Source organism: Aquarana catesbeiana, linkage group LG01, assembly GCF_042186555.1.
Source record: "Aquarana catesbeiana isolate 2022-GZ linkage group LG01, ASM4218655v1, whole genome shotgun sequence".
NCBI classification, from domain to species: Eukaryota; Metazoa; Chordata; class Amphibia; order Anura; family Ranidae; genus Aquarana; species Aquarana catesbeiana.
In genome coordinates, this window is record NC_133324.1 from 514998304 (window position 1) to 515014723 (window position 16420).

Sequence of the window (16420 nt, forward strand, 5' to 3'; positions counted from 1 at the left end):
TGGAAGCTAAAAGTCTTGAATCCATACTCTATCCATCTATGTACTTCATTGTATGACACCTGTAATCAGAAACTCTGCCTTTACACTAGGTCTAGCAGACAAACGCTTTTTTGAATTGGTGACCACTAACCAATACCACCTCAAGAACTTTATGTCCATCAATATTAAACCAATTAAAAACATAAAGCCATGCTAGACCCACCAAAAAATGATTGGAGACCTGCTCAAGTATTACGCTTCCTGTTGGCACTACTTTCTAGAAGGCACAAACCTGCCATGCTGACTCCTTTTGAACGATTGTGCTCTGACAGCTGTTCATTGGGATATTTGGTACCCCTTGCTATGAACTTCTCAATATACCATAAAAGAGTCCTTCACTCCCATTTCTAGTGAAATGGAAAAAGGATATCAACATCTCCCTTACACCTGAACAAAGAAGACATGCTGTATTTTTCTCTCTGTTCATCTATTGCCAGCAAATTTTAGCAATCTGAATATAAAATCCTTACTGCAAAGATGCCGAGGGAACCTTGCTACATATATTTTGGTCCAATGACAAACTCCATGGGCTTTGGTGAGGGGTGCACGACCATACCCAAAAACTGATAGATGTAGAGTAATGAGCCACCTGCTTACCTTCTCCCTCTTTCTTCTCTTTCTAGATATACCTTCTAAATGCAGCCAGCATATGAATTCCCACCCTGGAGACAGGAATTCAGCCCATGTCTCAGCTTATAGTTTTTAAAAATTAATAAAATCAGATTTATGAAAAACCTGACAGCCCCCCCCAACACTGACAAAAATGGGTTTCATAATTTACATGCTTCTAAGAATACAGGGAGATTCAAATGGTTGAGCTTCCCTTACACCTGACTTATCACAGGTACCCCACCCCCAGGGCCATCTGGCACTCCACAACTAGACCCTTTGCCCTAATTAAATTTATTTCTATTTTTTTCCCTGCTGCTCCAAAATCTTACTTGCCTTCCTGTTACTCCCTTTTCCACAACACTTACCTTACCCTTTTTTAACCTTTTGTCTTATATTTTTAATTTTCTATTGGTTTAACTAAAAGAAAATTGTGCAGGGATGGTATTTGCATTACCAGTGTTTTAGAAAGGTCTTCTAGAAACATGATCTGTTTAGTGCAGTTCTATTACCAGGCGGGAACATGCAATGCATTAGTGTGCTTAATATGAACTATTTTACATGACTTATGGTCCTGCGGTGTACATAACATTTTGTCTCTCTCATTCATCTACCATGTAAATGTGATGAAATGCCATCCTTGTTTCTAGAAATAAAGAATTTGCAAAAAACAAAAAAAGACACAAAATTCTGGCTAATACAGCATGAGCACAGTTGGACAGGTACTGATCACCTGCAATTAAGTGGCACTAGCAACATCAGAAGGAGTTACATTTCATCCGATCCTGCCAATGTAATGTGGATACACAGAAGCAATAAAGGACACTAATTTACTATAGCAGATCTATGTCTTGAAACATTACCAACCTCCCATATTGGTGAAATTTTTATTACAAGCCACTAAAGAGCGAACATAAATGTAAACTGAGAAATGTGTAATGAAAGTATAAAAGAGCTTACAATCCAAATGTTATTAAAGGCTGGGTTTTCTGACCCTCACACACTTCTTGGCCCTCTTGCTTTATGTCTGACTACAAAATGAAAGAATCCAGCACCAAGAAGAGCAAACCACATTTCAGGGTTACTATATAATCCAGTTACATACATACATGAGGATGGAAAAGGACCTGGGGGGTTCTAGTAGATGATAGGCTCAGCAATAGCATGCAATGCCAAGCTGCTGCTAACAAAGCAAACAATATTGGCATGCATTAAAAAGGGGTTTAACGTCAGAGATCAAACAATAATTCTCCTGCTCTACAAGACTCTGGTCTGGCTGCATCTAGAGTATGGTGTCCAGTTCTGGACACCAGTCCTCAGGAAGGATGTACTGGAAATGGAGCGAGTACATAGAAGGGCAACAAAGCTAATAAAGGGTCTGGAGGATATTAGTTATGAGGAAAGGTTGCGAGCACTGAACTTATTCTCTCTGGAGAAGAGACATTTGAGAGGGGATATGATTTCAATTTACAAATACTGTACTGGTGACCCCACAATAGGGATAAAACAAGACACATGGCCACTCATTAAAATTAGAAGAAAAGAGGTTTAACATTAAACTACGTAGAGGGTTCTTTACTGTAAGAGCGGCAAGGATGTGGTATTCCCTTCCACAGGCAGTTGTATCAGCGGGGAGCATCGATAGTTTCAAAAAACTATTAGATAAGCACCTGAACGACCACAACATACAGGGATATACAATGTAATACTGACATATAATCATACACATAGATTGGATTTGATAGACTTGTGTCTTTTTTTCAACCTCACCTACTATGTAACTATATGCAAAAGCTGGTATAGTATATGTCTGGGCAAATAAAAAATCTATGCAGCTAATCTCCCACGTTTTATCGTGATCCTGGTGAAAATCCAGCGTGCTCCTTGGGTTGGATGACTATGCAGTTAACCCATGCTTAGCAAAATACCTACATTAACAATCCTGACTTTTAATAAATGTCAGAAATGCACAATGAAACTGCAAACAGGATAATTAAAGATCTTTGTAATTACTTCTTAAAAAAGCTGTGATTCTTTTCATTATTATTTAGAGCATCTGGAAATAAAGCTTAAAGTGGTTCTAAAGTTAAAACCTTTTTTTTTTACCTTACTGCATTCCCTGCATGAAGGTAAAAAACGTTTCACCACTTGTGTAACCCCCCCTTCCCTAAACACTTACCTAAGTCCAGTCCAGCCTTGTGCCCGGCTGCTAAAGATGCACCAAAATTTCAGTGCCCGAAAATAGTGTTTTCTGTATTTTGCCGATAAGGAAAAAGGTGCCGATAATGGCACCGAAAATGCATACGAATTTGCTGCAATTTTACTATGCTTATGGTGGGTTTTTCATAGGTCATGCGACTCAAAAAAAGCAAAAAAAAAGTAACACAGGTACGTTATTGATGCATTTTCAATACATTTCAACAGGGAGGTGTGTTTATGGCACGTTTTTTTAACTGCTTCCCGACCAGCGCACACCGTTATACGTCGGCAGAATGGTGCTGGTGGGCAAAAGGGCGTACAGGTACGTCCCCTTTAAGAAGCGGCGCTGCGGGCGCGCTCGCCCACCATGTTCTCCGTGACCATGGGTCCCGCGGACTCGATGCCCTCAAACCTGTCACGGAAAGGTAGAACAGGGAGATGCTTTTGTAAACAATGCATTTCCCCGTTCTGCCTAGTGACAGGACAGAGATCACTGCTCTCTGTCATCGAGAGCAGTGATCGCTGTCATGTGTGTTGTAGCCTCTCCCCCCCACGGTTAGAATCACTCCCTAGAACACACTTAACCCCTTCATCATCCCCTAGTGGTTAAACCCTTCACTGCCAGTGTCAGTTACACAGTAATCAATGCATTTTTATAGCACTGATCGCTGTATAAATGACAATGGTCCCAAAATAGTGTCAAAATTCGGCCTAAACTGAGGAAAAAAATTGTTTATTTATATATTTTTGGGGGATATTATAGCAAAAAGTAAAAAAAAAAAAAACTGTTTTTTTCAAAATTCTCGCTCTTTTTTTGTGTGTAATGCAAAAAATAAAACCGCAGAAGTGATCAAATACCACCAAAAGAAAGCTCTATTTGTGGGAAGAAAAAAAAAGGACGTCAATTTTGTTTGGGTACAACGTTGAACGACTGTGCAATTGTCAGTTAAAATGACACAGTGCCAAATCGCAAAAAGTGCTCTGGTCAGGAAGGGGTAAATCCTTCTGGGGCTGAAGTGGTTAACTGACCAAAAATGCAGCAAGCAAGATTTTTAACACCACAATGAAGCACAATGGACCAGTGTGAAGACATGTATAGAATTTAAAAGGATGCATTTTTCTTGCGCTAAAGGTGCAGATAATGGCCGTCAATAAATTCATATTCTTTTAAATTCATGATATTACTTAAAATTTGAATACAATACAATTATAAATAAAAAATATGTACAGTGGGGCAAAAAAGTATTTAGTCAGCCACCAATTGTATAAGTTCTCCCACTTAAAAAAGATGAGAGGCGCCTGTAATTGTCATCATAGGTATACCTCAACTATGAGAGACAAAAATGTGGAAACAAATCCAGACAATCACATTGTCTGATTTTTGAAATAATTTATTTGCAAATTATGGTGGAAAATAAGTATTTGGTCAATATCAAAAGTTCATCTCAATACTTTGTTATATATCCTTTGTTGGCAATGACAGAGGTCAAACGTTTTCTGTAAGTCTTCAAAAGGTTGTCACACACTGTTGCTAGTATGTTGGCCCATTCCTCCATGCAGATCTCCTCTAGAGCAGTGATGTTTTGGGGCTGTCGCTGGGCAACACGGACTTTCAACTCCCTCCAAAGGTTTTCTATGGGGTTGAGATCAGGAGACTGGCTAGGCCACTCCAGGACCTTGAAATGCTTCTTACAAAGCCACTCCTTCATTGCCCGGGCGGTGTGTTTGGGAACATTGTCATGCTGAAAGACCCAGCCACGTTTCATCTTCAATGCCCTTGCTGATGGGAGGAGGTTTGCACTCAAAATCTCATGATACATGACCCCATTCATTCTTTCATGTACACTGATCAGCTGTCCTGTTCCCTTTGCAGAGAAACAGATGTTGCCACCCCCATGCTTCACAGTAGGTAGGGTGTTTTTTGGTTGCAACTCAGCATTCTCTCTCCTCCAAACACGATGAGTTGTGTTTCTACCAAACAGTTCTACTTTGGTTTCATCTGACCATATGACATTCTCCCAATCCTCTTCTGGATCATCCAAATGCTCTCTAGCAAACCTCCGACGGGCCCGAACATGTACTGGCTTAAGCAGGGGGACACGTCTGGCACTGCAGGATCTGAGTGCCTGGCGGCGTAGTGTGTTACTGATGGTAGCCTTTTTTACATTGGTCCCAGCTCTCTGCAGGTCATTCACTAGGTCCCCCCGTGTGGTTCTGGGATTTTTGCTCACCGTTCTTGTGATCATTTTGACCCCACGGGGTGAGATCTTGCATGGAGACTCAGATAGATGGAGATTATCAGTAGTCTTGTATGTTTTCCATTTTCTAATTATTGCTCCCACCGTTGATTTCTTCACACCAAGCTGCTTGCCTATTGCAGATTCAGTCTTCCCAGCCTGGTGCAGGTCTACAATTTTGTTTCTGGCGTCCTTCGACAGCTCTTTGGTCTTCACCATAGTGGAGTGTGGAGTTTGGAGTGTGACTGTTTGAGGTTGTGGACAGGTGTCTTTTATACTGATAACAAGTTCAAACAGGTGCCATTAATACAGGTAATGAGTGGAGGACAGATGAGCCTCTTAAAGAAGAAGATACAGGTCTGTGAGAGCCAGAAACCTTGCTTGTTTGTAGGTGACCAAATACTTATTTTCCATCATAATTTGCAAATAAATTCTTTCAAAAATCAGACAATGTGATTGTCTGGATTTGTTTCCACATTTTGTCTCTCATAGTTGAGGTATACCTATGATGATAGATAATTACAGGCCTCTCTCATCTTTTTAAGTGGGAGAACTTGCACAATTGGTGGCTGACTAAATACTTTTTTGCCTCACTGCATTTAAAAAAAAAAATGTAATTTTCGGTCTTTGGTAAAGTGCATCCTGCATTTTCACTTTCAGCACCGAATTTACATTCAGTGCACCTCTACCGGCTGCATCTCTTCCCTATCCTCTTCCTCTTTTCACAGGAGTTTCAAGTAGCAGCAGACTCCACTGGCTCCTGCTGCTGTCAGTTAATTGCTGTGAGGAGGAAGCGGGGGGGGGGGGGGGCAACCACGCTGTGTGTGATGCACATAGCTTGGCTCGGTATCGTGTTTGCACACGTGTCCTCCCCATGACACATGGCTTGCACACCCAGGAGAGGTGGAGCGAACAGAACCAGATGGGGACCCCAAGGGACTGGTAAGTATAAAATGTTAATTATTTTATTTTAAAAAAAATAGCTAAGGATTTAAGAACATTGTTTAATAAAAAAAAAGCTGGTGCAAGCAAAATATTTACAGAAAATTTTATATATTTTATATTACAAAAGACAGGAACAGCAGAAAAAATGTATGTGAATAAGAGCAGGTACTTTTCTGGTCTTTGGGTTCAGGCAGATAAGTTCAATTTAGTGTATCAGAACAGTTGGCCTATTGGAGAGCTCCCAACCCGCAGTTGCAACAGCTTTTTGTGGACTTTCTGGAGGGAGTCACTGAGCCATCCACCTCACCCAAGCACAAGGGTTATGGTGTGGGAGGTAGGAGTGATGAAATGTTTTAAAAAATTAAGCAAGCTCTCTAATGCAGTCAGTTTTCTAAATGTGGTCATGTTTTTATTGTACCGCAAGCTCCAATTTGACCATCCACATAATATTGTACAGTGTACAATTGTGATTTCATTGATACTAAGATTTATAAACCTCAAAGGTCCAGATCATACAGGGGGTGGAAGGTGTCTATTCTGCCTCCTGTAAATGATAGCTTAAGTCAGCCAGGAGAGACCAGCTGAGATATGAACCATGTATGGGCAGGCTGAATGTACCCAAGTCGATCAATCGATCAACTTGGGTACAACCAGACTGTCGGATTTTACATGCAATTATTGCTACTGGCTATTATAGTCGCTAGCAGTAATCACTGTGTCCCACCGGGACGCAGTAATCACTGTGTCCCGCCGGGAGGAGACAATGACTCTGTGGGAGGGAGTCACCCATCAACACTTACTGTGGTTACAGGAAAGAAAATCTCCCCATCTATGGCTGGCTTAAGCTGTGTTTAGTACCAGACTACTCGCAAGGTGTTAAATATCCTCAACTAAATTGTTATTAACATAGCTTCACATCAGTTTTTATGATTTGAATGTAGATTTTGAAAAATGAGACTTAAAGTGGTAGTAAAGTGAAATTTCTGACTTTCCACAGGTTAGCTTATAAGGCGGCTTACCTGTAGGTACAGTGAATATCTCCTAAGCTTGCTATTCACACAGACAGGAGGCAATTACGTCACAATGCATGTGCAGTTCACTCTGCATTTAGGGCACGTTGAGTGTGCCGTCAATGCAGAGAGCTCCGTGCTGTGATCGTCACGCCCACAGGCATGTGCAAGAGTGACGTCATCATGGTAGGGCCATTCAAACGGTCAGGCAGCGCGAACCCAGAAGGAAAACCGGCTGAAGAGAGAAGCTCCCAGAGCAGAGACTGAGCAGCGCTGGGGGCTCTGCTGACAAGTATGTCTACCATAATGTGTTAGTATGCAGTCCATTACATGATTTTCACCGGCAAAATGGCCGAAGGATTACTTTCTGTTTGCAATTTCTCTAAGGAGACACCGTGATTTGAGCAGTGTTGAGGCTATATAAACTAGTTTGACATCTGACACTAGAGGACCCCTTGATAACATCCTACTGGACGAAACGTGTCTGGTAGGAGACACTAGTGCTGACGTCAGGCCACTGTCCGATACCGGGTCGACAGTGGCACCCATTGTCATATGTTTTTATGGTTTATTTTATTTTGGCTTTTAACATACATATCCAATAAATACTACACTATGGAGACTTCATTTGGCTCCCGGTGAGCTTTATTTACCACAGCTACATCTAGATCAGGGGTCTTCAAACTATGGCCCTCCAGTTGTTCAGGGACTACAATTCCCATCATCCCTAGTCATGTCTGAATGTCAGTGTTTTACAATGCCTCATGGGATGTGTAGTTCCATAACAGCTGGAGGGCCGTAATTTGAGGATCCCTGATCTAGATGGTAAGAGTTGCTGAATAGCCTTCCCCACAACAAATGGTGGCTCTACAATGAGTGCGTGTTTGCTGCTGTAATGGCAGCCAGCTTTTTCCGGTGAGTGTCCACTTCACAGAGGTGCGGTGAATGATTCTGGAGCACTGTACCGGATCACCTTTTCACTTTTTCAAGTCACCACCAATTTTTTGTGCACATCTTTGCACTGAACTTTGTGCTTTTATCAATAAGTTTATATTGCTGATCCGATCATGGGACTGTGCATTTAAATCTATATTTTTTGTTTCAATATTTTTATTCAAAATGTTTTCAAAATTAGGGTCCACAACGCAGGTGGAGCTTCTCAAAACATTAAAAACAGGTATAAGAGAGAAATCACATATTATACCACCAGTTATTTCCAATACAAAGGGGTGACATATAGATTAAAATTTCAACATAAAAGAAAAAGGGTTCTCATAGAGCAAACGGCAATCCCACTCAGAAAACCCCCCAGCAGGGGGAACATTAGAACCCATACTTTGCCACCACCCGCCAGCATGGACCGTGAGTATACATAATGTGCAACCACAAGTGGAAACAACACAACTAAATGAAAAGGGAAGTGTGAATACAAGAAAAGGGGGTGGGGGGGGGATTAGAAGGAAGTGAAGACAAAGAAAGGAACAGAACAAAAAAAGAGAAAGAGGGTAAGAAGAAAGAGACACGGCAAAAGGCGAAAGAAGGACTGTCTGAACGCCCACCTCCATTGTTCAGTCAGCTGGAAGTTGGAGATCCTTAACCCAAAGATCCCAAACACGGTCAAACCTAGCAGTCTTTGGATCTATTTTTCACTATACAAGTTTTTTTATTGTTGCTTTTCATTCAAGATTGGACATCTATATATTATTTTTTTCACTTTAGCATTTTTTTTCATTTTAGCACTGTCTTTGACTATTTCAATGTGCTGTGCGTTTATAACACATTATTCACATTTCATTGCTGTTCATTTTACTTTTGGTGCTACACGCTTTTTTTTTTTTTTTTTTTTTTTTTTTTAAGTATTAGGGGGGCTGATGAGAGGGGCTGCTGCACACAGAAGGTTTTTTTTTTTTTATCTTAATGGGGTTGTAAATGTATGGTTCTTGTCTGCATTAAGGTGAAAAAACACCTGGCAGTGACCGGCTCCCAGCACCCCCCCCCCCAGCAACCCTCGAACTTGTCCCACGGGGATGCGCCGTCTCTCGGCTAGGGGGTTCTCGGCTGTTGATTGGATAGATTGATAGCAGCGCAGCCATTGGCTCCCGCTGCTATCAATCAAATTCAATGATGTGGCTGCCGGGGGCGGGGCCAAGTCCTGCATCCAGCTTCTACAGACGCCAAATGCTGGACTAGGGAGGACACCCGCAAGGTAACCCCCGGGGGAGCGCTTCCCCCAGGGGGTTATCTGATGTGGGGAGGAGCCGAGACAGCCGCCGAGGGACCCCAGAAGAGCAGGTTCGGGACCACTTTGTGCAAAACGAGCTGCACAGTAGAGGTAAGTATGACATGTTTGTTATTTAAAAAAAAAAAAAGGAACCTTTAGTATCACTTTAATGCATAGAATGCATTAGGGTAAAGTAACCTTCTGACTTTACAACCACTTTAAGATAAAAAACCTTCTGACTTAAGAGCCACTTTAAAATAACACTCAATTTGCTTATTATTAAAGATTTAGCCAATGACAGGGTCTACTAAAGATGATTTATGGTTGTTTTGTAGCTTAGTAAACAGTTCTTATTATTTTCTTTATGTGCTACTTTGGAGGAGGGGGACACTGCCTAGGCTCGTTGTAATGAGACACACAAACTTTAGATGGAGCTGTGAATGCTCAGGGCAATGTCCTATGTGCCACTCCATTTTTGAAGGGGTCCCAGGCCTCATCATCATCAAACTCCAAAACATTCTGTAGTAGGCCAGGAACTCTGCCCCAGCTGCACTGAAATCCCAAAGAGTACTCTCAGCCCTGCCAAAATTTTTCCCTTCTGGACTGCAAAACTCTTTCCCCATCTCTTGCAGTCCCAACAAAACAATGCAACTCTCGACTCCCAACAGCATACCCACACACTATAGCCGGCCATAGACTGTTCGAATCTTGGCCGGTTCAGCAGAAACCAGCCGTGATCCGGCAATGTATAGGCAGACTGAATGTACTCAAGTCGATTGATCGATCAACTTGGGTACAACCAGCCTGCCGGTTGCAATAGTCACTGTGTTCTACTGGGGTGGACGGCTTCCCACACCGGGAGAACACAATGGCTCCACGGAAGGGATACCCCCTGTCAACACTGTCTGTGTTGATGGGGGAAGGTTGCAGGAAAAAAATTTGCTCCGTCTATGGCAGCCTTAGTGTAGTAAAATGGCTTTTAGAAGATATAGTTCTGAAGTAAAAAAGGAGGGTTTGCCTTCATCAATATGCACTGACCTAGGGCACCCAGCTGATTCCTCTTTACAGCAGCTGGCCCTACAAGAATTACACTCACTGTCAAAAGGAGCAATAAAAGCGGTTTCTTGCTACAGCAACAAGCTAAAAGAAAAGGGTAATGCTTTAGGGGTGGAGGGAGATTTGGGGGTTACTTTAGATTTGTTTAGACATTAACTAGAGTCCTCCAAATTGTACATAGTAATAAATTCAGGTTTAGCAGTTAATGTATGTACCTGATGCACAGGAATGTGGGATATGTATTTTGCAGGATCCGAGGAACGTACAGCTTTTGCAATTTCCATGCAGCATGCCAAGGCCTGCCAGGGTTCATCTGCTTCCATCCACCATTTCCTTCCCTGTGAAGAATAGGCAAGTAAGCAATACTGCAAAAACTCAAGAAAAGAATGGGAAAAGCGAATAATATAAACATTGAAAGGTTTAATCCTTGTGTCACTGATGCCTAGATGCAAGACCATATATTATAGAGCTAGAACTCTAATTACTATATTGCATAACCAAATCATTTTTACATTTTTTTTTAGGAGCATATACAGTGGGGCAAAAAAGTATTTAGTCAGCCACCAATTGTGCAAGTTCTCCCACTTAAAAAGATGAGAGAGGCCTTTATTGTCATCATAGGTATAGCTCAACTATGAGAGACAAAATGTGGAAACAAATCCAGACAATCACATTGTCTGATTTTTAAAAGAATTTATTTGCAAATTATGGTGGAAAAGAAGTATTTGGTCGCCTACAAACAAGCAAGATTTCTGGCTCTCACAGACCTGTATCTTCTTCTTTAAGAGGCTCCACTGTCCTCCACTCATTACCTGTATTAATGGCACCTGTTTGAACTTGTTATCAGTATAAAAGACACCTGTCCACAACCTCAAACAGTCACGCTCCAAACTCCACTATAGTGAAGACCAAAGAGCTGTCGAAGGACACCAGAAACAAAATTGTAGACCTGCACCAGGCTGGGAAGACTGAATCTGCAATAGGCAAGCAGCTTGGTGTGAAGAAATCAACTGTGGGAGCAATAATTAGAAAATGGAAGACATACAAGACCACTGATAATCTCCCTCGATCTAGGTCTCCACGCAAGATCTCACCCCGTGGGGTCAAAATGATCAGAAGAACGGTGAGCAAAAATCCTAGAACCACATGGGGGGACCTAGTGAATGACCTGCAGAGAGCTGGGACCAATGTAACAAAGGCAACCATCAGTAACACACTACGCCGCCAGGGACTCAGATCCTGCAGTGCCAGACATGTCCCCCTGCTTAAGCCAGTACACGTCCGGGCCGTCTGAGGTTTGCTAGAGAGCATTTGGATGATCCAGAAGAGGACTGGAAGAATGTCATATGGTCAGATGAAACCAAAGTAGAACTGTTTGGTAGAAACACAACTCATCGTGTTTGGAGGAGAGAGAATGCTGAGTTGCAACCAAAGAACACCATACCTACTGTGAAGCATGGGGATGGCAACATCATGCTTTGGGGTTGTTTCTCTGCAAAGGGAACAGGAAGACTGATCCATGTACATGAAAGAATAAATGGGGCCATGTATTGTGAGATTTTGAGTGCAAACCTCTTCCCATCAGCAAGGGCATTGAAGATTAAATATGGCTGGGTCTTTCAGCATGACAATGATCCCAAACACACCGCCCGGGCAACGAAGAAGTGGCTTCGTAAGAAGCATTTCAAGGTCCTGGAGTGGCCTAGCCAGTCTCCAGATGTCAACCCCATAGAAAACCTTTGGAGGGAGTTGAAAGTCCGTGTTGCCCAGCGACAACCCCAAAACATCACTGCTCTAGTGGAGATCTGCATGGAGGAATGGGCCAACATACCAGCAACAGTGTGTGACAACCTTGTGAAGACTTACAGAAAACATTTGACCTCTGTCATTGCCAACAAAGGATATATAACAAAGTATTGAGATGAACTTTTGATATTGACCAAATACTTATTTTCCACCATAATTTGCAAATAAATTCTTTAAAAAAAAATCAGACAATGTGATTGTCTGGATTTGTTTCCACATTTTGTCTCTCAGAGTTGAGGTATACCTATAATAACAATTACAGACCTCTCATCTTTTTAACTGTGAGAACTTGCACAATTGGTGGCTGACTAAATACATTTTTTGCCCCACTGTAAGGTTTTAATACACTGCTTTAATTAAAATGCTCTGTTGTTATTATAAAATTATGAAAATGTGGCGTCTTGACGTATTTCCCGTGGCACTGACGTCATTTTCTGCTCCTTGGAACGCACTTCCTGGTTTCTGGAACGCACGCTGTGAGCAGCATCCGGCTCCATCCCTAATGCCTTTACATGCCTGTTTTTATCAACTATTTTGTAAGTACCCATTTGTATATGGAATAAATCCCTTTTCAAACGGTACCTTTCACTATTAGTTCCATTTTTTTAATCCTTTTTTCGTGCCTGGTGATTCTGCTGAGAAATTCCAACAGGAAATCCTTTGATCTGATGTGCACAACACCACTCTTGAGCTTCTCTGGATACCATCACATAAGCCTGAAAGTGACCCCCAGACTGCAAAGCTGGGGGTCATCACCATTTGGTGAGTGGGGACACATGTGGGGGTGGCGTTTCTGCACCTGAAAAGTCCTGGAGCATCTGTGGTCCATTGCACTTCAAAAGTTTTTGTCCCATTGCGCATCAGAAAATTCAGCACATTTATCTGGACTTTATTTACATGTTTTTTGCTTTGTATATTCACATCTGCACTCATCTACACTTGGTTACACATGTTTGATAATATTTGCGAGCGCCACATTTTCATAATTTTACATTTCTAGTGAGTAGCACTTTGTGTGTTGCAGCTGCTTTAGTTTTCTTTTTCACTGTTTTTTCACCATTCAGCGTGAGTTTAAATTTTTTATTATTCACTGTTTTTATTATAAGCTGTCAAATGGGAATTTTGACCTACCTATAAGTTCCTTATCCTGGAGTACAGTAAAGCATACAGGACTTGTATTCATAGACCTCAATTTTGATTTAGGCTACCTTCAGGTGACTGGATACTGGCAAAAAAAAAAAAAAAACTTTGCTAGGGTCGCCCTTACTGCATGCTCATATAGCCCCATCCACTTCATGAGACATCAGTTTTTATGTAAACAAAAACAATTATGGGTGGCTGCAAGGAAGGTGCCTGTGTTCTGTACTGTATTTCAAAATAAGGAATTTACAGGTATGTCAAAATCCCCATTACCCTAATTATACAGTGTATTGTACAGAGGTTCAGGCCTTGGCCAGATGCTTGATGCTGAAAAGCCCAAAACAGGCCTAGTGGAATGAGCTGTTATAGGTAAAAATTAACCCTTTGCTTAAGGGCATAGGACCTAAAAAAAAGTTGTCTGATCCACCTGGCAATGGTGGAGCAGGAGGCAGGGTGTCCTCTCAGGCTCAGAGTCCTCAGATGTAGACTCAATTGTCTGACCCTCCTCGAGTTCTATCCCTACCACCTCCTCATGAATATCCACCCGCTCCTATTCTACCACCGGAGGGGTTCTGGTGAAGAGGACTCTCTCTCACTTATTACCACCCTGTGCTATAGGTGTAATCATACCAGCAATTTTACCCTCCAGGCCCTCCAAAGCCACAGCCAAGTCATCCTTATTGATATAAGCAAAGGTCAATGCCCTTGCAGTGGCCACAAAACCAGACAGATACAGTGACTCCAATGCACCTGCCACCTCTGGTCTATCAGGAAATGCAAATGCAGCCAGACTACAACTAGAGTCCTCCGGACCCGACGACGGTGCACATGCGCCCTCTTCCCAGCTGTGCTTCCCACTTCTCGTTTTCGGGAAGCCATCTTCCTAAGCATGATGGTTAAGCAACTGTTCTGCACTTAGCTGGCTACCCTCTCCAGATAATGCCTTGATAGATGATAAAACAGCAAATATCAGGAGCCTGGGGAACCACCATGCTGCTGGACGCTCATGCTTTTCCGGCCGCAGGGTCCCACCACTAGGACAAGGATTCAGCCTTCACCCATCATGGAATCATGGGTTTAAAAAGCACAGTGTCTCCAACCACTTCAGACCCCTCTCTACTTAGATTTTGGGGGATAGACAAAGTCTGTCCTGATTGGAGGGGTCAAGATATGACTAAGGGAGTCTCCCCAATGGAGACCCGGTGGATATATAGGCTCCAGTCTCTATATCCCCGGGGGTTTAACCTTAGATATAGATCTTAAATGCTTTATCACAGATTATTAAAATGTATTGGGGCGTAATGGGCAATAAAGGGGGGGGGGGGCTTGTGGAAATGCCAAATATTTGCCAGTATGTAATGGGCCTACCATGTATGATAAATCTCTTCTCTAATTTCTTCCTTTTTGGTTTGCAGCATTACCCTATGTGGTTGTATGGGGTTAGATCCCACCTTCATTCCCTTTTTATATAAATTTTTTTTTTCTCTCTATTGTACAGTAATACCATCACTGTTTCTACTTGAAATCCAATCTATGGTATTTTATTCCACCACTAGAGGGAGCCAGAGAGTACATGGTATACCCAATCTAGGAAACTAGGTTTGTGATGGGGGATATGTTATATTAGATATTTATGTCATTTTAAACTAGTTTTATTTTTAACTAGCAGTTTTTATGAATCTACAGCGATTATTGTTAGTTGCAATTGTTTATCAGGTGTGTGTGGCATGGACGGATGATATCTGGGAATGAGGTAGATTCCTTTTTTGTCCTCAATCTCCATGTTTAACCAATCACATCTTTTTGTGCATTATAAAAGCAAACAGGAAATGGCAGTTTGTCACTTCCTAATGATGCCAGTACGATGAAATGTATGTAGAAGCACGGACTTCTCACTTCCAGGTCCTCTATGTGACATCCTTTTGGTATATCCAGAAGAGGCGTGAATCGCACGCTGCCGCAATGCCGATATATCCATCCGCACATGCTGTAGATACATTAGTGCTGGGCATTGCACAGTAACATGTGAGTGCAAAATCTTTTATCTTTTTAAACATTTTTTATTAAACCTTACTAAACCATAAGAGTTTTTTGTGTGTCCTAGGTGGAGTCTTTACCCTTACATAGTTTACATAGTAAATGAGGTTGAAAAAAGACACAAGCCCAACCTATGTATGTGATTATATGTCAGTATTACATTGTATATCCCTGTATGTTGCGGTCGTTCAGGTGCTTATCTAATCGTTTTTTTAAACTAACGATGCCTCCGCTGAAACCACCGCTTGTGGAAGGGAATTCCACATCCTTGCCGCCCTTACAGTAAAGAACCCTCTACGCAGTTTAGGGTTAAACCACTTTTCTTCTAATTTTAGTGAGTGGCCACGTGTCTTCCACAAAAAATTTTTATCCCTATTGTGGGGTCACCAGTATGGTATTTGTAAATTGCTCGCAACCTTTCTTCATAACGAATATCCTCCAGACCCTTTATTAGCTTTGTTGCCCTTCTTTGTACTCGCTCCATTTCCAGTACATCCTTCCTGAGGACTGGTGCCCAGAACTGGACAGCATACTCCAGGTGAGGCCGGACCAAAGTCTTGTAGAGTGGGAGAATTATCGCTTTATCCCTGGAGTTAATCCCCTTTTTAATGCATGCCACTATTCTGTTTGCTTTGTTAGCAGCAGCTTGGCGCATTGCGTACCATTGCTGAGCTTATCATCTACTAGGACCCCCAGGTCCTTTTCCATCCTATATTCCCCCAGAGGTTCATCCCCTAGTGAGTAGATTGCATTCATATTTTTGCCACCGAAATGTATTATTTTACATTTTTCTACATTAAACCTCATTTGCCATGTAGTTGCCCACCCCATTAATTTGTTCAGATCTTCTTGTAAGGTTTCCACATCCTGCGGAGAAGTTATTGCCCTGCTTAGCTTAGTGTCGTCCGCAAATACTGAGATTGAGCTGTTTAACCCATCCTTCCAGGTTGTTTATGAACGAATTAAACAGGATTGGTCCCAGCACAGAACCCTGGGGGACCCCACTTCCCACCCCTGACCATTCCGAGTATTCCCCATTTATCACCAGCCTCTAAACTTGCCCTTGTAGCCAGTTTTCAATCAATGTACTCACCTTATGGTCCATGCCAATGGACCTCACT

General features: G+C 42.1%; 1 protein-coding gene across 3 annotated transcripts in view; it reads right to left on the bottom strand.

Moving 5' to 3' along the window:
• Positions 1 to 16420, bottom strand: part of POLRMT (RNA polymerase mitochondrial) — a 287623-nt gene that overhangs the window by 70787 nt on the left and 200416 nt on the right. For all 3 annotated transcript variants that reach the window (XM_073594039.1, XM_073594038.1, XM_073594037.1), the window contains one exon: positions 10532 to 10654. In XM_073594039.1, the coding sequence (XP_073450140.1) occupies positions 10532 to 10654 (123 nt within the window). The remainder of the gene's footprint in view (positions 1 to 10531; positions 10655 to 16420) is intronic.